The sequence below is a fragment of the Tasmannia lanceolata genome, unplaced genomic scaffold (assembly GCF_043159265.1).
Source record: "Tasmannia lanceolata isolate RefF3 unplaced genomic scaffold, GAP_Taslan_0.1 ptg000003l, whole genome shotgun sequence".
Lineage (NCBI taxonomy): Eukaryota > Viridiplantae > Streptophyta > Magnoliopsida > Canellales > Winteraceae > Tasmannia > Tasmannia lanceolata.
In genome coordinates, this window is record NW_027518680.1 from 15,737,730 (window position 1) to 15,762,405 (window position 24,676).

Below are 24,676 nucleotides of genomic sequence, written 5' to 3' on the forward strand. Positions count from 1 at the left end.
GGCATTCAACATTACATCACCATCATCCTAGGGTCACTTTGTCTAGCCTTCCAAATTACTGTATGATCTTAAAAGTGAAGATAATTTTATAGAGTTGGGCGAAAGAGTTTATCAACATATTCTTCAAGATTTTGATAAATTTCCCGATCCAGCCATCCATGTCAGGAGAGGAAGTGAGCCAGATTAGCAACAAAAGAAATGCGCAGGATTTTACTTTTGAAGTTGGAGATTTAGACCTCTTGAAAGACTTGAATTATAACGAGAAGCTGGCGATAAAGGAACTCCCCACTCCATGTGAGTTTTCTTTGGGCCCGCTGAAAAAGAAATGGGCTCAGCTAAGGATTGAATCCAGAAGCAGCGAGGGGAATCGCCATAGTTCATCCGAAAAGACGAATGATAAGGGGGCACGTCCCCCTCCTCGAACTCCCCATCTTTAGTAAAATTTTAGAGAAGGAAAGGCGCTCCCGTAGACGTCGGTGACAGGAAGAAAAGAGGGCTGTAATCAGGAACATGGAGGAACTGCAGGCCGGCCCGGTTGATGAGCTCGTTATGCCCCGCGATTCTTTGGGATTGGAAGTAAGTCAGCTAGTTCGGGAGCGCTTGGGGCCAGTCGTGGACACTAAAGGTAAAGGCAAAATGATGGAAGATAATTCAGGAAAATCCGAGGATCAAGGGTCCTTCTCAGAGGAGTTTGATGATTTGCTATCAATGGGGGATGTTTTCGGGATCAGATATGAGGAAGACTTAGGGGCGACAAAAGAAATGTTCCTGGTTATGGCGGCAAGGGATCTGGAATAAAAAGAAAGAAAGAGAGAGGCTGAAAAGAAGTTTGGGGAGGGGCTCTTGACAAGTAATGGGTTCCCATTCTCGTTTTGTCTTGGCCACTAAAGTCTCTTCAAAATTAGGTCCTTTTATACCCTTACACAGTAATTCGGTTCAGGGAATCTAGAAGTTTCAATATATGAGGGGAGACTGCCTCAGGTGCCATGGCATAGATGGTTGAGAAGAGTTTTTCTCAAAATATGCCAGGAGGCTGTTGGATGTTTAAATTTGGGGAGGCTTTGGGGAGAGTGCTTATAGTTTTTGTGATTATCCAGGGTAGAATGTTATGATTACATAGCAAAGAGAACGTAATTGGTCTATATCCAGAGGAACTGCAACTTCCACAAGTTTTGGCTTGAGAGACTATGTCTTTCGCTTAGACTAGATTTGTAACTGTAATAAAGAAGGGAAGGAAAAGATATGTAACTGTATTTGCTTGTTTTGATGCTTTATTGCTGGCTCTGGGTATTTCGGTCCAGTTCTCTTTGATACTCTGTAACACAGGATGGGACTCATGGTCCCTAATGTTATTCTAATATCAATGAAATATATCAACTTTCAAAAAAGAAGAAGAAGAAGGGATGATGAGAGAGTATGAACCTATGCGTTTTATCTTTCCTTTCAACATCAAAGAAGGATGGGGGCTAGTGTACATCTGTTTGATAGAATTGCTTACATATTACTTATGTAACGTTTGATTTTTATTGTGCAGGGTTTGTAGATGTCTCGCACGACTTGGTGACTGAACTCTTCATTTTATATATATTTTTTCTTTTGTGTTGTATTTTATAATTTATTGTGTATTGGAACAATGATATTTTTTGTGTTAGTAATGTTATTGATGTAGTATTTTTTTTCCTTCATCATCTTAGTGTCTTTTATTTAAGGGTAGTTTGCTTGCCAAAATCCATGAGCTTGTTCTAACTCAAATGTCACTCTGAACACTTTCCCCCCTTTTTGGGATACTGCCACTGGCTCATTGAGGCCTTTTACATCGGCCCACAGTAGCCCACTCACATACAATCGATAGGCCTTCAATTAAAAGCTCATGCAAGACAGGCTTAGATAGGAAGGGAAAAAGACCAACGACTTTTTTCCCCTTGAAAACTTAGCTCATGCCAGGCGGGCTTAGATATGGGCAGCTCAAAAGATAAAAGATTTAACCGCCTTACAAACATTCGGTCATGTCCATCATGTCCGAAGCCACCTAATTGAATTTTGGGAAAATTACATTTACAACCCCTCTAGTTTCAAACACATTCAAGTGTAACTTTGACTTACAAAATGTGACAAGTACACCCTCTCCGTCAACGGTCCGTCAGTTTAACCTGATGGAAAGACTGAAACTAACCATGGTTAATACTTTGAGGACAGAAATACCCTCATTTGCTGAGGGATTAGGGTTACGTCATTTCCCCACCACCGCGGTCTCACCTCCGGCCACCACCACTGCCGCTATCTCCGGCCACCGCCGTCACCTTCACCACAGACAATGAAATCCCACCCCACGGCTATATCAAACCCACATTTCAAGGAAAAAACATTGATAAAAAAAAAAAAAAAAGGCCAAAAATATTAGGGTTTTTGTTCAAATCATGATAATGGTGTGAATGAAGACAAATAAAACTCTTAAATCGAGGGTTTATGTTGATAAATAAATAAGGGTTTGAATCAAATCCTAATTTTTAGTTTTCAAGTATGAAAACCTTAATTTTCAGCTAGGGAAGACGAGGGTATTTTGGTCATTTCCGCCTCGCTGTCTACTCGTCACGTTAAAAAAACTTCAGGGGGTGTAATTGTCGCATTTTGAAAGTCAGGGTTAGAGTTGAATGTGTCAGAAAGTAGAGGGGGTGTATCTGTATTTTTTCCCTTGAATTTTTTAAGCAACAAGTCATCTCATTGAACGGTTAGGATCAGCCTGTGAGTATGATACGTGTTGTGCTGCTTTAAAGGCCTTTTGAATTGCAGTTCGCCCAATCAACCATCAGACATGTGTTTGGTGTAGGCCTTACTGCTTTAAAGTATGATACCTGTGAGTAGGCCTTACTATCCAAGAAAAAAAATACAATTGTGGCTCTAATAATTAGTAGTGTTGGTGGTCACATATTATGTAAGGTATCAGTTAATATTAATTACCAGTTTGGTGATGTCCATCACCCCTTCCCCTTACTCTTATATGTCATTTCCTTTATCCATCTCTCGGTCACCTTTGCCCTGCCTATGTTTTTTATGCACCAGGGTTTATACTCGTCTAGCAAAAAGAAAATCTTGCAATCTCCTACTGTCAGTGCCAAGCGAGTCTCTCTAACTTCATCTGTCTCTGTCCCACTAGAGTCTTGTGAAGTGTGAAGAATGTTTTCTACCTATAATATATGTACTTTGAACAACATCAATGTTGAAAGTGTATCCTAAGAAAATCTCATCTTATCTAGTATATCGCTTGATCTTCATATTAAGTATTAAAAATGGGAAATGATATGCCCCCAAGAGTGAGAATGGTTCACTGGTTGAGGATAAATTCACCACCCTTTAATGTTTTTTTTTGCCTTTAAAACTTAACGAATAACGTTCGGGGGTAATTTTATCCGTCAAAGGGGGGAAAGATCATTTCCCTTGAGAATAAATAATAAAGAGAGATGATATTTTCACCCCCTCTGCAGTATGCATTCGCCCGCCTTATAACGTGAACAATGTGCAACTTTAGCGCTTTTTGACATCAAATCACACTACAAGGGGGGCGAATGCGTACTGTAGGAGGTGAAAATATCATCGCCCATAATAATGTATATACTATCAGTGTAAGAAACTTAGAATCTCAGCCCCTTCGAGCTTGTTTGTTCCTTCGGATATCTGAGCTACTACTCTCTTTTCTCCTGATTTAGTTGCTTCAGCTATAGGATTAGGACTTCTGCTTGTTCTGACCGCAACAAAAAATCTTTGTCGTTTGCGGGCTTTTCCCGATATTATAAATTTAAGGAGCATTAATTATTAAAAGGTGCGTAAGAGACCAAGTGGCCAATGAAATTCGATGGTAGGCCCATATTCCGCCTAATAAGAGTATATTTTCTGACAATGGATCTTGATCCCTCGGGGTCCACAAGGTTTACAGTGCCGATCCTGTGGGCCCATGCTCTCTCCCATTTCCACTAACCCCAAATCCGAGGTGTCCTAAAGGAGGTATACCTCGCTCACCCTATGCAAATCCATGCACATAAAACCGTATGCCGAATGTATGCATGCCTTGTGCCCACATGCATACATGACCGAGATTTCTACGGTCTTGTCACATATCTGCAGCAGGATTTGTTTTTTTGGCTTGGTTTACCAAATACCCCTTCCGTTTAGAAACTAATCACTCACGTCTGTGGCCTATTCTAGGTTTCCAATCCATGAATAAGCACTCCTCGTACCCATTTCCAATCCATGAATAAGCACTCCTCGTACCCATCTTGGTAAACATGATGAGGTGTATCTAAAAGTTCTCAAACAGAGGCCCATTCATACCACATCGGCATGATCAAGACCCTTAATCAAATGGGGCCCAGCTAAAGGTGTCATAGCCCAAAAGACCCTCCTAATCAGACAATCTTAACCATTCAATAGAGTGGCTCATGATAGAATATCTCGAAGGTGAGGGCCACCTGATTAGGTCCTGTTCGTTTCAGATTATGACAATCGTTTGTGAGTGTTAAACCGATTATTGGACTCAAATTTAAACGTAATTTTGAGTCCAATAATCGGTGAGTCTCAAATGAACAGAGCCTTAGCCTAAGTGTACACAAGGGAAACATCTCTCAAAAACCGGTAAGGATGCATTTGTCATTATCATGTGATGGGGTGTAAAAACTCCAGCCACTCACAGGCTGCCACCTGTCCCAGAGCAGGTAAACTCCAGCCACTCACAGGCTGCCACCTGTCCCAGAGTAGGTGAACTCCAGCCACTCACAGCTTGCCACCTGTCCTGGAGTAGGTGAACTCCAGCCTCTTACAGGCCGCCATCTGTCCTGGACACCTGTCCAGGACACCTCACCAGGTTTTCCCTATAAAAAGGGATTCAAAGCTCAAACCAATGGGTAATGCGAAAATCCCTTATCTCCCTAAACTTTTAGACATCTCCCCTTCACTCCTGCTCATACTGACTTGAGTGTCGAAGGGCCTGTCCGGAGTAAAACCCGGTCTGGTCTTCTGACCTCGCTTGCCTTGTGCAGGACTCAGCCCTCATAGCAGGACTCTCTCTCTCGACCACCTCACTCCTCGTTCACTCCGGTCCTTCAAGACTCAGCTCCCCTAGTCATCCAGCTCAGCTCTTACATCACTGCTGTACCTGTTACCGATTTTAGGGCTAACATCATGGTTTCAAATTTCGGTTTCTGAATGCATTTCGGTCCTCACCGAAACTGAAATTTCAGCTGAAATCCAATGAAACCATTAAAAATAATTTTTACTACATACTAAATTTCGCATAACAATAAATAATTAAAAAATTGAGATTTTTGGTTGAATTTACTTACAAACGAAATTTCGACCAAAATTTAGAGGTCGTTTGGATGCCAGATTTTAGAATCTTGGATTTCTTTAAAATTGTAGATGGGAGACAAGAGAAGAAGCAGACCGGCCGTCATTTTTTATTTCTCGCCCTTCTTTCCATGAGCAAGAGAGTAGGAAATCATCCCATGTTTCCAGGTTTCATAAATCTCAGAATGGGGGAGAGATTTCTGAAACCTAAATTTCTTACTTAAAATTTCAAGATTCTAAAGAGAAACGAAACGGACTGTCTCCTTCTTCTCTTGCCTTGCATCTACAATTTTGAAGAAATCCAAGGTTTTAAAATCCGCGTATCCAAACGGCCCCTTAACTATCCCTAATTTCAGTTTCGGGTTGACTGAAATCTGAAATTTTGGTTTGAAATTTTTGATTTCGATCGAAATTTAAACCATGGTCATTATAAAAAGGAAGTGATATATATCCTCCCCTTTTGGTTACTTGGGACACCCAGTAGCAGTGTATCAATGACTGAAGAGGGGCTGATGTACATCACGTCAGAAGTATTCAATGGGACTGATTGCCACGAACACTGCTGTTGGGTGTCCCAAGTAATCAGATGGGGTGGATATATCACTACCCTTATAAAACAACTTAAGGATGTATTTGTCAATAGAAAAATGAACACTGTCGTGTCACAAGAAAGGGGAACGAAATACAGGGGGAGTCGTTAGCGTTGATATTGTTTGAGAGAACGTCTTTTTGTGCGCTAACTATGGCCGTCACCAACTCACCAAGCTCTCTCTCTCTCTCTCTCTCTCTCTCTCTCTCTCTCTCTCTCTCTGACACAGGGTGTCCCCACCCCCTTCGGAAGTAGGACTATTCCCTACGGATGCACACAGTGGCCCACAAACCACGTGCATCAGGATAAGTCCGGGGGGATTCTAACACTCGTCACCAGGGAGCAAACCCGTGACTTTATGCCGAAGAGCCAACACCCGTTTGGGCGATCACCAAGTTCTCTGGCACTAGAAAATTGTAAAAAAGTAGCATAAAGATAAAATGAAAGGGAGATGATAAATTCGCACCCTGTATAGGATAATTCGCAGTTCGCACCCCTTTACTGTGGAATTTGCATAAAAAAAAAGTCAAAATGAAACTACGAGTCAATTTTCACACGAAGTTTCTTATAATTAAATTATTAATTACAGGCAGTTAGATAAGATGAATATTAGCAAGATACTTAGGAAGATGCCAAAGTTGGGGTGGCCACTCTTTAAAAAAAAAAAAAAACGTAGTGAAGTAACAAAAACACACACACACACACACAAAAAACACTATTTCAAATTTTGTCATTTACGTAATATATCGGGGGTAATGTTAATATTAAACGTGTTTTAAAATATTTTCCTTAAAATACAGAGTCCAAAACTAATTATTGAACTCAAAATTAAACGCAATTTTGACTTTAATCCACCCACAATCGGTTATATCTCAAAATTCAAACCAAATAGGGCCTAAAAATGTCTTTGCATGAGATAAGTCTCGCGAGTATTGATTCCCTCCTGCCCTAGGGATGTGAACACTCAAAACCATTTGAGTCCAATTGGTTTTGGACTCACAATCGGTTGACACAATCTCAAACGAACAGTGCATAAGGCATTGACACTGTCTGTTTTGGAGTTTGAGAACCTACCGTAAGTCCAAAAATGATTATTGGACTCAAAACTAAATGCAAATTTGACTCCAATAATCACTTTGGCCTCACAATCGGCTTTAAATATTCAAAACAAACTGAGCCTAAAATTGTCTTTGTCGTTAGTACTACTTCCTTCCTTCTTTAAGGCTTTGTTCACTTGCGTTCCTGGGAAAGCAAATCCCTCGAAAACAGCCTTTTTTTTCCTTGACAAGACCTTGACAAGACAGAGTTCTGGTGTTCACTTGCTTTCATGAGAAAGTAACAAGCCTAGGTGGAAAATGTCAAATAATGACATGGAAATTGCCAAAAATGATGTGGAAATGTCTCTTTTCTCACAAGTGTGGGAAACCAAATCCCACTATTTTGGTAGGATTTGCTTTCCCGAGAAAACTAATGAAAAAAGGTGAGCAAGCAGTTTCTCGGGAAACCTTTCCCTGCACAGTTCCTGCGCACGTGAACAGGCGCGAGAAACCTTTTCCTACACAGTTTCCCTGGATTTCTTTTCTAATGCCACGTCAGATTCCCGGGAAACCTTTTCTTTTCCTTTCCTGGGAAAACAAGTGAACAAAGCCTAAGGGTGTCAAGAGCTAAAGCTTTTGGATCCATTGGACCTTATGGGTCCATTTACACCCCTCCCTGTCACTAGCTATGTTTCCACGTCATCAGTCATGAACATCCATCATTTATATGTATCATGTATGTATGTATGGATGGATGGATGGTAATGATAGTAAAAAACAAAAGGGAGAAATCGAGGCGCATGCATAGCCTTCATAATTCTGTCCTCTCTTACCCACGCAACCGTCCACGCCATCCCTTTTATTTTAAGTTTTCAGTTTTTCATGTACGCATGAAGACCCACCCTAACTCAATGCCTCTACCTTTCACTTTATTTACAACATATACCCTCAATTTTGACATCTTGTCTGATGCGGCAGAAAATGACTGAAATACCATCATGAAAGCGCAGGAAATCCCTGCATACCGCCAAAAGGAAAACGACAAACCCAACCATATCAAACCATCAGGGTAATTCAGAAGCATTTTAGGGGTATTTACGGCATTTTGGAAATCAAAGGTTTCAAATGAAATTTGTGAAGGTGCGATGTAGATTCGAGATGAAATTGAGGGTATTTTTGTCTTAGAACTTCCTTCTGTAAAATCCTACCGCGTTTTTAAACAGTAGAGAGCAGAGTGAGAAAACCAGAGCTCTCAAAGAAGCAAAAATTAGGGTTCTTTGTCTGAAAATTAGGGTTTTGACGGACGTTTCGATTAAAATCGATGTGTTTTCTCTGCAATTTCTGAAAATTCGAGGAGCGATTCGAGTTTCAGAGAATCGCCATGGTCAAAATACTAACTTGAATCGAGCATTACAATTGAGGAAGAAGAAAATCGGTGCATTGTTTCTTGTTCTTCACGAGAATCTCGTTTTCACTTTCGAAAGCCTAAAGATGTTTCAGAGGCTAGGAACGATTGGCTAAAATCCGTCGGAGAAAAACGCGAAAAGGCAAAGATCGCTCGTACGGACGCACTTTAGCCGCTGTTTTGAGGTGTAAAGGTGTAGATTTCGTGAAGGAATCACTAATAAGAAGGATTTACGTTGGGATCTGATGATCTGATAATCTTTTACTTTGTTTAAAAGCTCAGAAGATGGATTTTCCGTCTTTGATGAGAAAAAAGTTTCGGATCTTACGAAATCTACGGTGAAGAGCTTCAATTATCGAAAAGTCAGTGTAGAGTAAGCGTTTTTCGGCTCTGTTTTGTGTTTTCGAACGGAAAAGTGGATCATTGGTTCGACTCGTCGACTCGTTCGTGTCAGAGAAAGAAAAAAAGGAGAAAAGAAAAGCTTAGAATCTCGTGAAACGTCCGGTTTGAAATCCTTTTCCTTTCTTTTTCCTTTTTTTTCTCTCTCTTATTGCTTCGGAGATTGGGAAATGGAATCTGAGAATGCTTTTCGGCGTTGTTTGGGGTTAAAGTAGGAAGTGAGTCACCGATTCTGCTGTTTCAGGCCTGCGATTCTCGATTTGCTGTAGAAAAAGGAAAAAAAAAGCCTCATATTATCAAATATTCCGGAAAAAATCTCATTTCTTTAGTTTTTTTAGCTCAAAGAGAAGAATAAAAGGTGATTAGAGGTGTTTTACAGATTGTCCTTGTGTTGAAGAATGGAGAAAATCATGGACTTCTGTTTTTATTTGATTATCTGAAGCTTGACATCCAAAATCTAGTGCTGAAGAATTGTTTTTTTGATCTTAACGAGGGGCAAACCACGAGTTTTCAGCTTTAGCAAGTTGAGGTTTTCAAATTTTAAAGAAGGAAGGAGTGAAGGGAGTGGAAACTTACTGAGATTTTGATCATTTGACAAAAAGCTTGGCATAGGGCATTCTGGTATAGAAGGAAAAACGGTTTATTGGTTAAGTTATTTGGGCTTTTTTCTACTGCTATTCGAGCTTATTCAATCTCGAAGGGATGATGGTGGTAACTTCATGTAAGGAGGTCAAAACTGGAATGGATCCAGGCAAATATGTTCGTTACTCGCCGGAGCAGGTCGAAGCTCTAGAGAGGCTGTATCACGAATGCCCGAAACCCAGCTCGATTCGACGCCAGCAGCTTATTAGGGAATGCCCTATTCTCTCCAACATTGAGCCCAAGCAGATCAAAGTCTGGTTTCAAAACCGAAGGTATTACCCGAAATCAGTAACTTGTTACACTATTTCTAGTTTTTATACATTAAGGCTCTGTTTGGAAATATTTTTTCTTTTCAGAATTTTGAGGGAAATGATATGATTGTAGTTAATGTAGAGCGAAATTATCATAAATTGAAAGTCCCTCTAAGTAAAAATTGAATAAGTTTTGTTCAAGTTGAGTAAGAAAATTTAGAAATATTTTCCTTTCCAAAATTTTCCAAAAAATTCCTGCAATCCAAACAGGGCCTAAGTAGATTAATCAAAGGAAGTGGTTTTTTAAATCAATGCCTTGTTTTATTTTGTTGTTCAGATGCCGAGAGAAGCAGCGGAAAGAGGCGTCACGCCTTCAGGCTGTAAACAGGAAGCTGTCAGCGATGAACAAGCTTTTAATGGAGGAGAATAATAGGTTGCAGAAACAAGTGTCTCAACTGGTGTATGAGAATGGCTATTTTCGGCAACACACTCAAAATGTAAAGGGAATTGTGTTTTGTATCTTATTTTTTTCCCCATTTCCCCATTACTTTTGACTGGTTTCTCTCCACTTGACAATTTTAACTACCACCCATTCCCATTCCCATTCCCATTCCCAATTTCCCATTATTGAGTTGGTTTCTCTCCTTGCAGACGACGCTAGCTACCACCGATACGAGCTGTGAGTCGGTGGTGACAAGCGGTCAGCACCACTTGGCATCTCAGCATCCGCCAAGGGATGCTAGTCCTGCAGGGTAAGTGAGAATGCTTCTTGCGTCCCATTTTTAGTTTTCTTTTTCAGTTTTTATGTGTTTCGTTAAATAACTAATGTGGATTTGTTGAATTTGTTGTTAGACTTTTGTCCATTGCAGAGGAGACTTTAACAGAGTTTCTATCAAAGGCAACTGGAACTGCGGTGGAGTGGGTCCAAATGCCTGGGATGAAGGTTATCCATCTCTGTTTCTTGACTCTTAATCAATGTGTTGATACTTGGTTTTTATTTTAAGAAGAATGATAGATGCAAGGGCTCAAGAAGGGCCCTTGAATAGATCCACGTCATTTTAAAAGTTGGTTGCGAGACTGAATTCGGTTGCACTTAATGACGTGGATCTATTCAAGGGCCCTTCTTTCGCCCTTGCATAAAGAGGGCCCTTGTATCTATCATTGCTCTTATTTTAAAGCTAGAACAAAAGAAAGAAAGGGCAACACACCTTTTTTTTATTCGTAAACCTAAGAAACCTGGTCTCAACACTTCATTCACATTCTTTAAATGGCACTCCTGTGTTTCTTACCTATTTCTTTGTGGCTTCACAAGATAAAGAAAATGTTATTCCTTTATTATTCTTATATTGCATTTTTAGATAAAATTATGCTAAATTTCTTTGCTTGGCATTCATTTGAATGGTTGACGCCTTTCCAACATTATTTTTTCCCTGCGTTGTTCAGCCTGGTCCGGATTCCTTTGGAATCGTTGCTATTTCTCATGGTTGCACTGGAGTGGCAGCACGAGCTTGTGGCCTAGTAGGTCTAGATCCTACGAAGGTAAGTTAGTTTTGGTTCTCTATCTGTGTTTGTATTGTTCTTCCCTGTCCTCTGGGTGAACAATGATTGATATAACCAGAAGGCCTAATAGATTAAGTTTCTTTCAGGTTGCAGAAATCCTCAAAGATCGGCCTTCGTGGTTCCGTGATTGCCGATCTGTGGATGTTATAAATGTGCTGCCCACTGGTAATGGTGGAACCATCGAGCTGCTCTACATGCAGGTAGGTACTTATTTACAATGCATACATTGTTTATTGTGGAAAACTTCTGCATTAACTTATCAGACAACTCTTGGCAATTGGTTTGTAGCTCTATGCCCCGACAACGTTGGCACCAGCCCGTGACTTCTGGTTGCTGCGCTACACTTCAGTTTTGGAAGATGGTAGTCTTGTGGTATGCTACTCAGTGAATCATTTTGTGCAATAGGGGAATAAACAATTTGAATCCCTTTTGAGTTCTCACTTCTGTAGCTTTTGTTGGAACATCCCTGATGGTATTGTGTTCAATACAAAATGCTTAGGTCTGTGAAAGATCACTTAGCAGCACTCAGAATGGTCCGAACATGCCACCTGTGCAGCATTTTGTGAGAGCAGAAATGCTGCCAAGTGGGTTCCTGATAAGGCCCTGTGAAGGGGGTGGGTCAATCATACACATTGTCGATCATATGAATTTGGAGGTATATCACTTGTATTGATTTCTTATTGAACTTTTTCCCATTAACTTAAATTATGATTGCATATTCCACCAACATACATTTACTAACTTTGGCTGCTGGTGCCATAAACCAGCCATGGAGTGTGCCTGAAGTGCTGCGCCCACTATATGAATCATCCACAGTGCTTGCTCAAAAGATGACAATGGCGGTCAGTACCATATCTTCCATGTTCTGCTACTTCAAAAGTAGATTCTTTTACATAATCCTTTCTTTTTTCTCAAGACAATATCGATCCATGTGAAAAAATAGCTGTTTCTCTATTAGTTATTACAAATACAGATAAGATAGTACATAAATGAGATGGAAGAATAGATAAGGGGAGGAAGGGATAGGTGGGAGACGGGAAATGAAAACTCATAACCAACTACTTATGCTTCTGGTTGTCCAGGCTATTCGGCAGCTAAGGCAAATTGCACAAGAGCTTTCCAATTCCACCATCACTGACTCGGGCAGGCGACCTGCAGCTCTACAAGCACTTAGCCAGAGGCTGAGCAGGTGAGCGTTTTTTTTAGTATTTTAGAAATTCTTATTGGATATGTTCCTCTTTTTCTGATTTCAGGACCCTAATTGATGGAAGCTTGCAGGGGTTTCAATGAAGCACTCAATGGCTTTACTGATGAGGGATGGTCCATGATTGGAAATGATGGCATGGACGATGTTACCATTCTTGTTAACTCAACACCTGGAAAGATGATTGGTCTGAATGTTCCTTATGCAAATGGGTTTCCGGGCATAAACAATGCTATCCTGTGTGCGAAGGCATCCATGCTCTTACAGGTTAGTTATTGAATTCGTCAAATTTTGTTGAATGCAGCCAAGGAAAAGTAGCATAAATGAAAACTTGTTTTTTGAAGCTAGTTTATGATCTTCGTGACGAAGACTGCTTTAGAATATGACCACTGAAGGAGACCTGTAAAGCCCTTATTTCATCTAATTATGAGGCATTTCAAACTATGTGGGGATATTCTGTCTTTGGAAATGTGTTCTCTTTGGGAATAGGGTTTCTTTGGCAAATTACTAGATAAAGTTATCCAATAGACAAGTTCCAGATCAAAATAACTGTCACCCTGAACTCCAAAATTTTCATATGGAGGCTATGAAGATGAAGTCAGTTTCCTTGCAATTATCTATTTATTGGAGGCATGTTCATAATATTTTGGAAGTCATTTTTATTGGTGTACAGGGTAAATTCACTGGCTGAAAAAAATAAGGATGATATTCGGATTTTCATTATATTGTCTTAAACTATTAAAACATCCGTAAATGCATTTAGTCTTCTCATATGTCTTGTTCTCAACTCAACTCAACTCAACAAAGCCTTTGTCCCAAACTAGTTGGGGTCGCCTAAATGAATCCTTTAGGAAAATTTCATGAAGAAGGTGAAAGGAATCTACCTGGCTCTAATCCTGGCTCTAGTTGGGTTCTTCTACGTGGATCATTGTTTTCCTTTCTATCCTATCCAAGGTCACGTTCTCTGTTATATTCCTAGCTATCAAGTCTTTCCTCACTGTTTCTACCCCAAAATATCTTCTCCTGCCTCATTCCTATTGCCAAAATCCAGTCCTCCATGAACCCTCTCAAAACCTCCACTAGTTCTTCCCACATGTCCATTTAAATCTCCTCCTATAAATAACCTCTCTCCATGTGGTATTCCTTGGACCTACTTCATCCATATCCTCGCAAAATTGCCTCTTGACAGAATCATTTAATCCTATTTGAGGGGCATACGCACTAATGACGTTAATCGTCTCTTTACCTAATACTAATTTAATTAGAATAATTCTATCACCCTTCCTTTTAACATCTACAACCTCATCTCTTAGACTCTTATCTATTATGATCCCTACACCATTTATAACTCGAAACCCGTATTTTATATTTCCCTAGCCTTTTCTCCTACCCATTTAGTCTCCTGAAGACAAGCTATATTAACTCTCCTACATAGCGAATCAACTAATTCCCTCAGCTTACCTGCTAGTGAACTTATGTTCCAACTGGCTAAACGAATCCTACTCTCTTGGACTAGCTTCCTTGCCCCCGCACCCGTCCAGTAGAGTGCGAGGACCCTTGCACATTTTCCACCACACCCGGGCGCCGATGTTGCGCGTCACTAAGGGAGCGATGGCCCAGGACTAGCCTCCTCACCCCCCGCACCCGCCCATGAAGGTGCAAAGACCCTTGCTCATTTAACACTACATTCGGGCGCCGATGCAGTGCGACGTTAAGAGAGTTCCGCCCCCAATGAATTTTCTATAGGATTCATTTCATAGAAGAGTGGCAAATTTTACGGCCGGCTGCCAACCTGACGCCAACCCTCCTCCTTTATCCTGGCTTGGGACAGGCTGTGAAAAACACAGGCGGAGTTCTCATGTGTCTTGTTAAAGGAATTAAGATTTTTTTGGTAGGTTAGCTGGGATTGAACCTTAATTAGTTTAGAGTTAAGATAGATAAGTGATTGTAACAAAATTGTGTTCGGATTATTCAATTTGATCCAAATGAAATTATCTGCCAGCTGCCCTTTAAGCTATTTTTTCATCTAAACATCCTCGGCATTTCCCTGGTTTGAATTTGATTTCTCCCAACTCAACAACCTATCTTGTCATCAGTGCAAGGATTGAAATTTCGGTTTCGGTTTTGGCCTCTACCGAAACCGAAATTTAAATCTGAAATTTCGGTCATTTCGGCCAAATTTCGAAATGACCAAATTTCGGTCCAAATTTAAGCTGAAATCCGAAATTTTAAAATTTCGGTCCCTCACGAAATCCGAAATTTTGGACCAAAATTTCGGATTTCGGCCGGAATTTAAAACCTTGCATCAGTGCTACATATCATTATTTGATTAAAAAATCCTCGGAAAGCTGATTTTTTCACTTAAGATCGTGGTTTGAAGTATTGGATTTCTGATACCTATTGGCCATCTAAAAATTTCACATGCATCCTGTATCTCATTCGGATGATATGGAAATGTATTTTGAATGACTTGTGTATGTATCAGGCGATAAATGCTCCCTTTTCCCCCCTGTTTGACTATATATATAATTTTGTATAAATTCTTCACATTCCTATTACAATGTTCAGTTTTAAAGTTCTGGTAAGGTTTCGCCTTTTCTTTTCTCCTAAATTTCAGATCTCATTTTACTTTTCATATGCTTTGTTCACTTCTTGCAGAATGTGTCCCCGGCAGTGCTCCTTAGATTCCTGCGGGAGCACCGGTCAGAATGGGCAGACAGTAGCATTGATGCTTATGCAGCTGAAGCTGTTAAGGCTGGCCCTTGTAGTTTACCAGGAACTCGCATTGGAGGCTTTGGGGGTCAGGTCATCCTCCCACTTGCTCACACAATTGAGCATGAAGAGGTAACTTTCTTTCTCATTCCCTGTTTCTTTTCACCAGCGTAACTGACTTAAATTTTGTTGAAGTTGCACCAATCTCCAACTCCTGCCTTTTAAGTGGCACATATTCCCTTCCACTAACATTGTTTTATTTTATTTTAATTTTCATCCTCATTACTTACTCAGTAATTTGATCAACTTAATCTTCATTACTATCGATGTATTTTATTTGTCTTGTACAGTTCTTGGAGGTAATCAAGTTGGAAAACGTTGGCCATGGGCAGGAGGATACCATTATGCGTAGAGACATGTTTCTTTTGCAAGTAAGTAATCACTATATTCTATTTAGTTGGTATAAGAGTGCGTTTGGATAGCTGGAATCAAGAATCAGAATTAGCATCCCATTCTTCTCCTATTCCGATTCTCCCTGTAAACGGAATGCTAATTCCTATTATAGTGTTTGGTTAAGCACTGCTATCATTCGTCAGTGGGGCGAGAAAAACTTCAATGGTAAACATATCCCTTGTCGGACAACTTCGTATTCCACGTCAGGTCGAGGTGGAGCTGCTCGGTGGAAGATTCGAGTTCTGGCTGCAAAATCAGGAAAACCTAGCCTCGCTTATTCACTGCAGATTGGAAAGAAAAGAAAATTAGAAATCCCTCAAAGGAATCAAACCAGATAAAGCTGATTACATACATCAGCAACTAGTTACAAATCATGAACTAAAAAACCAGAAATCCCCCTCAAAGCAAACCTCCAATCCCTCACCGAAAACAGCACTGCACCCTGAAGATTTGAGGTCTGGAAAGAAAAGAAAAACCCACTTGGGTTCTGCCTGATTTGACTTGCCGGATCAAGCTGCAAAACCCTCTTCTTCACCGTGTAAAGATTTGATCTCTGGCTGGTCCCTCTGGTTGCAAAACCATAGAACGAGCCCTTGAAGCTTATCGAACTGCTGATAACTCTTCTTGTAAAACCGTCTTTGTCTTCACCGTAAAACCTAGAGATCGAGACCATGAAGAAAAAGGAAAACGAGAGAGAGAAAGAGAGAGAGAGAGAGAGAGAGAGAGAGAGAGAGAGAGAGAGAGAGAGAGAGAGAGAGAGAGTTTGGGAAAAACCCCTTTTGAGTGATGTGCACGTGTCCTATATGTCCTACATGAATGATGGAAGTATTGTAGATGAGTGCTGTTTTAGGTGTCCAATAAGGGAGGAGTCTGTTAGTTGGGTGCATCTTCCTAGAGATTGAGTTTGTTTGAGATGAGTATGTGAAGTCTAAGAAGTCTTACGTATAATGTTTGTTTGAGTGATATTAGGAGCTTTTAATGAGAATAATGGTTTTAGTTGGATAGTGTAATGCCATGTGGCATAGTCTTTGTATTTAAATTTATTCCATCATTCAATGAAACATAGGAGATTTGAATCTGAATTTAGACAAAAGGAGGATTGGGCCTTCCCTAGAAGCAAGCCTAAACATCACCATAGCTCCAAATCGGAGAAAGCAAGTAACATCGGAAGTGATTTCGTGGATGGATTGGAGAGCGAGAGAGGGAATCAAGAATACCACCTCCTGCAGGCGATAACAAAATTCACCTGAAGTTCTGGCCTTTTTTTTTCTGCATAGCCTCTCTGATTACGCTGCCAATGGCGAACCAAACACTGGAATCCGTGGGTACATAATCTGTCACCCATTCTGATTCCTGATACAAATGTGCTCTAAGAGTCTTCTATAGTCATAAGAGTTTGGAAATCTGATTGATTGCTTGGGAAAATTGCCAAATTGGCTGATTTGATCAAGGCTCTGATGTTTTCTTTGGTAAACCTTAAAAAAACTTTATTGACAGTCAGAAGGACTCAATCGGGTGTAAATGAACGAAAATAGAATACTAGTTGTCAAAATACTCAAAAAATAGTCAATAAATAGGGGTTTTATAAACTTGAAAATTTTGATTGAGGATTTGGACTAAGTTCCAAGTTGGTCCGGAGACCGGCCTTCAATGAGCATGAGTCAAGCTTTGAATTTTACACTTTTTTACAGCTTTCGTAAATGCCAGCCATGATTCATTTGTTATAAATAAAAATTAGCCTTTTTATTTATTTTTCCTTTGGTAGGGTATGGGTTTGAACACGTGACCTAAAAAGTCGTGCTCTTTTTATTTGCCCACTTATTATGTCGTGATATTTATCTTTGAACTGATCTTATATTGGTTGAATAGGGAGAAGCTGATTATAACGATCCTTGATGTAGTGGGAGGACTGTTGAGCTGAAATGACTAATCTGGGGACAGTAAAGTTTTTTATTCCAGGATGAAGCTAACAACCTAACATAAAATAAATAAATAAATAAAAATCATTGATGGGAATATGTATGACACATTCAAATAAGATACTACCATATCTTTCATCAATATGTCAATACAATTATGGCACATTCAAATACGATACTACCATATATCTTCCATCATTATGTCTAAGGGTGTCAATTTTGGCTCGGGCTCCTCGGAAGCTCGCTCGAGCTCGGCTCGAATCCTTAACGAGCCGAGCCCGAGTTAGGCCAGGCTCGGCTCGGCTCGTTAAGGCTTGTTAAGAATTTAATATATTTAAATATATATATTGTATATTAATATATACACTAAAAGGGTTGTCCAGGGAGTGAAAGGGGGAGGCAAAATATGTCAATTCTTTTTTGGAACCCCATTTGTTACTTGGACCACCCCCCGTAGTGTAAAAAGAGTAGTCAAATTACACTAGATAGGGCTGTCCAGGGAAGATGAGGGGTGTGAATTTAATATAACCCGAGCTCGATAAGGCTTGCGAGCCTGGCCGAGCCGAGCCAAGCCCGAGCCCGAGCCCGGTTCGAGCCCGAGCCCGAGCCGAGCTTTTGAGCTTAACGAGCCGAGCCGAGCCGAGCCTGGCCAAGCTCGGCTTGTTTACACCCCTAATTATGTCACATTACAACAATAATTGGCTTTGACTAGCCGATGTGATACTCTAATATAAATATTCTTGTTTTCAACAACAAAATGCGATCAACCACCAGTGGTTTCTTCAAACTAGCTTATTTCTTTAGCCACTCGATGTTGGTAAATGTTGGCAAGGTTGCCTTCTTTCCTACGATCCGTTGCCTATTATAGCTAGTCATGCTTGTTGTGGTATCTTTTGGTGGGAATCCAAAAAATAAGAATGGGTTGCTACCTATGAAAAAGTAGAAGAGAGGGAAAAAATGCAAAGACGACTATTTTCTCAGGCGGGTGGCAGCTATTAGAGAGGAGCTGAGGAGGCTACAAGAAGGGCAAGAAGGAGGAGATTGTTGGGAAAGTTGAATTGTTTCCCTCTGTCTGTTGCCTATTATAACTAGTCGTCCTTGTTTTGGTTTCTTTTAGTGGGAAGAAAAAAGAAAGAAAGAAAGAAATTGCAGAGTGTGCTTTTATCTCTGGTGGGTGGCAGCAATAGAGGTGGCTACAAGAGGGAGGGAGGGAGGCGGTTTGCGGGTTTCAGTTTGATCCCGTTGTAATCCTTGTATTTTGTTTTTCGTAGTGGAAGATTGTGCGCTCCCGTAGATGCAGGTATCCTGGCTGAACCACGTTAAATCTCGGCGTGTGCATTTTGTGATCGGATTTTGTTCGATGGGTTTCTCAACAGCTGAAATACACATATCTGTTTACGACTTAAATTCTATATTTATTTAGAGATTTGACCTTTTACATGAGTGAGTAATTACTCGACGATTATAAAAAACTATGATTCTTATACCGTGTACTGAACTGGCAGCTCTGTACTGGAGTGGATGAGAATGCTGTTGGCACTTGTGCAGAACTTGTTTTTGCCCCCATTGATGCATCTTTTGCTGATGATGCACCACTCCTTCCTTCTGGTTTTCGCATCATTCCTCTTGACTCGGGAATGGTATGCAAATTCTCTTAATAATGTTTGTGTAGATAAGTAGCTTCTTTTGTGTTTGATTCCTAAAGAAATCACTTGATTCGAGTAGTTCCCTTTTCTCTGTCCCCTTAGAGATTATTTTTACCTTGCTATCAATTTGATGCAGGATGACTCCAGTCCGAACCGCACCCTAGATCTTGCCTCTGCTCTTGAGGTTGGGCCCACTGGAAATAGAGCATCTGGTGATTCTTCTGGCAATTGTGGCAGTATGAGATCTGTGATGACTATAGCATTTCAATTTGTTTTTGAGAATCACCTTCAAGAAAATGTGGCAACCATGGCTCGGCAGTATGTCCGCAGCATCATATCATCTGTTCAAAGGGTTGCTGTGGCGCTCTCACCCTCTCGTCTCAGTTCTCGTAGCGGTCTCCGGCTGCCACCAGGCACACCTGAGGCACTCACACTTACTCGTTGGATCTGTCACAGCTACAGGTCTGTTGTGTTAAACTTCTCTCTCTACATATATTATGGAATTGGCGGCCATCTTTAAATGGGCTCATTGTTTCTATTTTGGTATTATAAAGCATGTGTTACCTGACACACAGCAAGAACATACGTAAGAAAATGGCAGTCCTAAAAATAAATTTGTTTTTCCTAGCTCTTGAAGGGAAGGCATATCTTCCTCCATCATTTTGGAAACTTGTACAAATTTAGGCATTGATTTGAGATTTGTTTATTGAGGCATATTCCTCATCTTGAAGAATGAAGATAAAGTGGTGTAACGTCATGTCTGAAAAAGTCAAATATCTAACAATGTTACTCGTCTTTTGAAGAGTTGCAGTAAGCATGCCAGACACATCAGCACAATTTTTTGGTCAATTCCATTTTTTTAATTAGTGGTATTAGTTATAGGGTGATGATAAATTTGCACCCCCTGTAGGATGATTCGCACCCCTTTTACACGTAAAAAAGCGATAAAGGCTGTCACAATTCACATTAAAAGGGGCGCGAATCGTCCTACAGGGGGTGCGAATTTATCGTCTATCTAATTATATTATTTATTCTGTTAGACACTTGTATTATCTGCTCCGCTTTTTAAAACTCCCTGATTCTGTCATTGACTCGCCTGATTCATTTCCCTTGTACGTCGACCCATTTCCTGTCCGACTGTGAGTTTTCCCTACCTAGTCAATCAAAACTTCTTTGAATTTTCCGAGTTAATGTAAAAATTGACCAATTTAACCATTGACTCGTCCGACTCAACTCTCTTTTAAGTTTTACCTTGGCCGAGTTCTCTACTGAGTCAGAGTTTTGAAGCATTATTTGGATCATTGTTTTAAATTTCGTATTTATGTGAACTAATTGTTAATATAATCATATCATGCAACTTCAGTATTGAATTGTACCAACCTGATGACGTGTTGGGCTTTGTAGGGCCATTGTGTTTAAAGTCTTGTGGATCTTGCTGTATTCCTAATCCCATCCATGTGCCATTTCATTGGTTTTTAAATTTAATGCTTCAGATGTCCTCAGGCTGGATGCCACCTATAACGATAGAGAGTGTGTTGTGAAAGCGTCTATCTAGATTCTAGGGTTCAATGATAACCAAAGCAAACAAAGAAACTAGTCAAGAAACACAATATATTTACGTGGTTCATCATGTTCTGGGATTATGTTCACGGGTGAAGGCGATCTCTTCGCTTTCAGTGTTAGTGAAGATTACAGAGTGCAAGATTCCAAAAAGGTCTATGGCTGATAACATATATAGAATTTGAATCCTAGTCCTAGTACAACGGTTCCACCTAAAACATGAACCATGCGATTTTTCACATGAAAAAACTATTTTGTGCCTTGACGACTATGCCTTCTATCACTGCATGCATACAGGGACGTTTATGTTGGGAAATTTGCCTTGTTTTTCATTTGGCTTGTTTCCTTTCGTGGGAAACCAAAAGAGACAGCTGCTTTAGGTTTTATGGAAAAACCTAGATATACAAAAATGTGATAAGGTTTTTTTTTTCTCTTGGCGTGGGAGGTGAGAGATGAAGGAGAGAGGAGAGAAAGTGTTACGAACCTGATTTGGTTTGCAATGTGATTTGATCTTCTTAGAGGGAAGATCATTCTCTTGATCCACTTCGAGGGAAGGATCAATCCTCCTTTGTGCTCTAAGACACACTTTAGCAAAAAACATCAATTACAATCTACCTTATAATGACTCTCCTAACTACCAACAAAGTAGGAATAAAACCTACAAAATAGGAGAACTAAGATTACGTGCAAGGATCCTAGCCTACCACAACTTTCTACCATAGCTTATCCTAGTAACAATCTTTATTCAATCTTTGTTGAATCTCCCAAAAGGTAGCAACAACCAAACTTATCCTTTTATTCCATATTGAGCCCTAAGTTGCATGTAACATTCCACCCCTCTCGAAATCAACTTTGTCCTCAAGGTTGGAGATTACGCCATTGGGTGAAAAAGGAAATCTTCTTGCACATGACTCTTTAAAATCCTTCTTTCCAAACTCCTTATCTTTTCTGATAGTTAGGAGAGTCATTATATGGTTGATTGTAATTGATGTTTTTCGCTTGATGAATGAAGAAATTTTTTTCAGAAAGTGTGCCTTAGTGCACAAAAGAAGATTGATCCTTCCCTCGAAGTGGATCCAGAGGCTGATCTCCCCTCTGAGAAGATCAAATGACGTTGCGAACCAAATCTGGTTCGTAACAATTGGTATTAGAGCAGCCACCACGTCCCGTGTTCGAGTCACGGAAGGGGCGACTTGTGGAGAGGACTACTTGGGAAGGGCTGCCTGGTAAAAAGCCAGAATGAAAGCCGACAGAGTGAAGTTGCCACAGAGTAGGCCGCCGCGGAAGGGGTGACTTGTGGAAAGGGCTACTTGGAAAAAGGGCCAAAGTGAAAGCCATCACAGAGTGGGCCGCCGCTGACGGCATATTCGGAAGCGTGGTTGTATGTTATGATCCTGAGTGGGGGCCAACCTAGGCATGGGACAGGTTTAAAGGGCCTTGCCTAACACGTTCCATTAGCTCTGGAGCTTTTGGCGTATTGGTAAGGTACCTAACAAAAAGGAAGAAGGAGAAAGGGCTTTTCTCGGGTTCCTCGGGTTTTCTTTTGGGTTACTCTCGGGTACGGTCTTGGTTGAGAGGGGGCAAGGAAAGGGTTACAGGTTTGTAGGTTTGGGTTAATCCATTGTAATCCTTGTATATTGTTTTTCTCATAGTGGAAGATCTCGCCTGTGTATGTAGGCATCTTGGCCGAACCACGTAAAATCTCGGTGCGCATCTTGTGGGTTGCTTCTTGTTTTTGCTTTTCCGTTTACTTGTGCATGATCGGATCGGATTTGCTCAGCGGGTTTTCTCAACACTTTAGACCCTTATTTTAATTGTAGCTGGCCATAAGAATATACATGCAATAGAGACTGAAGTACAACGAGATGACATAGAATCCTGTATGAATGGGTAGCATATATTAAGTTTTAAACTATCTTTTTTGTTTTCTTATATAAAAATTATATGGTTTTATCGTATGTATGTGCACACAAACACATGCCTATGAAAATTCTATTAGCACAGCATACTCTGTCTGACACTATACAACAACTGATGCCGGTGCAAAATATTGCATGAATACTTGTTTTGGATTAGCTGTCATGCTTAATAATCTAGTTTAATTATATACTTTCACTTATCTATGCCTTTTGTCGTGCCGCATGGTATGTGATATCCATATCAATGTCCTAGTCAAAAAATGCCAACTTGTGTGTATGTACTAGTGCATCGTTATCTTTATAATAATCGGGGTGGATATCTAGGCTTTTCCGTGGATGTAATATTATGTCTTTTTATATAGACTTCTATTTATTTTGATCTATAATTCCAACAAAAAGAAATAACTGTTCAAATTTGAGACTCAGTTCCTGTATAAAGATGCTCTTTGGAAATCTCTTTTTTTTTATTTGTTTTAGAAATTGCAGGAGATAACCTACATGAAGAAAACCATTCGCTAAACATTGATGTTGCATCTATAATTATTATTATTGTTATGATCTTTTCAATCATATCTACATGGTTATCCAAATAAAATTTTGTTTCTTTTTCCAGTTGCTACTTGGGTGTGGAGCTACTTAAGTCTAGTAGCGAGCGAAGTGAATCTGTTCTCAAAACACTTTGGCATCACTCAGATGCTATAATGTGCTGCTCTTTGAAGGTTTGCAATAGGGCTATTTCTACTCTATTTTCATTTTCAAGACTTTTAGGAGAGGAGTGAAGTATCCAATTTTACCAGTGATGACAATTCCACTGCATTATCCCATTCTGAGTAACATTTTCAATTTCTTTGTCATTTTGAGTAAATACATTTTTTTTTGAGAAACCCTGTTTTTTTGAGAAACCCTGTCATCAAAAAATAAAAAAAAATACATTTTTTTTGAATGGTATGTTCAGTAAACACATGTGCTTGTTCTTTTGGGCTGATATGGTTTACTTGAGTTTCTGATCCAAAATTTTAAGACGTCCTTTTTTCATTTATAATTTGTGTAGGCATTGCCAGTTTTCACCTTTGCCAATCAGGCAGGGCTTGACATGCTTGAGACGACATTGGTTGCCCTCCAAGACATGACTCTTGAGAAGATATTTGATGATCACGGACGGAAGGCTCTCTACACTGAGTTCCCACAGATAATGCAGCAGGTCTCTCATTTCTTCCCTTAAATTTGGTATCCCAACACTGACATTGTTATCATTAAACAATGAAACCGAAAAGTAAGAGGAAAGATGTTACGTCTCTCTCTCTCTCTCTCTCTCTCTGTGTGTGTGTGTTGATGCTCACAAGTGACTTAGTTGAACCCTAGTTTCAAATGACCGCATCCTTGTGTTGGCTGGGAATTTCAGGGTCCTTCATATACTTTTAATTATTTACAGCTAACTCAAATGACATTTACTATTTGAAAATACAGTTATTACTTCCATCTGTGAAAATATCCATGATGGGAGTATATGAAAGTACCATTTCTTTGAATGGTGATGATAAAATACTGCACCCTGTTGCTGTTCAGTCAGATTGTGATAAGGTTCACCACTAACTATCTTTTGCAACGGTTGTTCTCCACCGCAGTGTTGCCCTTTCTAAATTTAGTGGGATTGCTCTAGGATTTCTCCAAGATTGTCAGACTTGTTAAACCATTTGAAATGATATTTAACTTCACTTATGAGATCTTAACTTTGCCTTGTTTGATTTTTTATTTCAGGGTTTTGCATGTCTGCAAGGAGGTATATGCGTTTCGAGCATGGGAAGGCCCATCTCGTATGAGAGAGCGGTGGCCTGGAAGGTGTTGAATGAAGAAGGCACTGTTCACTGCATTGCCTTCATGTTCATCAACTGGTCTTTTGTTTGAGACATCTCCTTAAACAAACTCCTTTACTTCATTTTGTCGTTTTGAACTTGAAAACATGGGATTGCTGCCTCTCTGATTTTTCAGTGCCAGTACAGTTTTCCTTTTTGGGTTGAAATGCGAGGTTGCTTTTGGTCTTCA

At 40.1% G+C, this 24,676-nt stretch overlaps 2 protein-coding genes across 4 annotated transcripts in view; both read left to right on the forward strand.

Moving 5' to 3' along the window:
* Positions 1-1,685, forward strand: part of LOC143852419 (Thioredoxin superfamily protein) — a 37,439-nt gene extending 35,754 nt beyond the window's left edge. For both annotated transcript variants that reach the window (XM_077361813.1, XM_077361802.1), the window contains one exon: positions 1,535-1,685. The gene's annotated coding sequence lies outside the window, so the exon portion shown is untranslated. The remainder of the gene's footprint in view (positions 1-1,534) is intronic.
* Positions 1,686-8,175: 6,490 nt separating this feature from the next.
* Positions 8,176-24,676, forward strand: LOC143852435 (homeobox-leucine zipper protein ATHB-15-like). Of its 2 annotated transcripts, XM_077361818.1 has the most exons (19): positions 8,176-8,872; positions 9,012-9,681; positions 9,998-10,157; positions 10,312-10,412; positions 10,513-10,603; positions 11,104-11,199; positions 11,307-11,420; positions 11,509-11,592; positions 11,720-11,875; positions 11,988-12,062; positions 12,303-12,409; positions 12,499-12,691; positions 15,083-15,268; positions 15,487-15,567; positions 19,014-19,148; positions 19,291-19,616; positions 23,247-23,352; positions 23,685-23,834; positions 24,392-24,676. In XM_077361818.1, the coding sequence occupies exons 2-19, from the start codon at positions 9,470-9,472 to the stop codon at positions 24,536-24,538; spliced, it is 2,520 nt and encodes an 839-aa protein (XP_077217933.1). In that variant the 5' UTR covers positions 8,176-8,872; positions 9,012-9,469; the 3' UTR covers positions 24,539-24,676. The 2 variants fall into 2 exon arrangements, with proteins under 2 accessions (XP_077217933.1, XP_077217938.1); XM_077361823.1 differs by lacking the exons at positions 8,176-8,872; positions 9,012-9,681 and having other exon boundaries at positions 10,014-10,157; positions 10,530-10,603.

Coding starts and splice junctions, on each gene's coding strand:
- LOC143852435 (XM_077361818.1), top strand. CDS start 9,470: ATGATGGTGGTAACTTCATGTAAGGAGGTCAAAACTGGAATGGATCCA. Junction 11,421..11,508: donor TCGAGCTGCTCTACATGCAG/GTAGGTACTTAT, acceptor ATTGGTTTGTAG/CTCTATGCCCCGACAACGTT. Junction 11,876..11,987: donor TCGATCATATGAATTTGGAG/GTATATCACTTG, acceptor GCCATAAACCAG/CCATGGAGTGTGCCTGAAGT.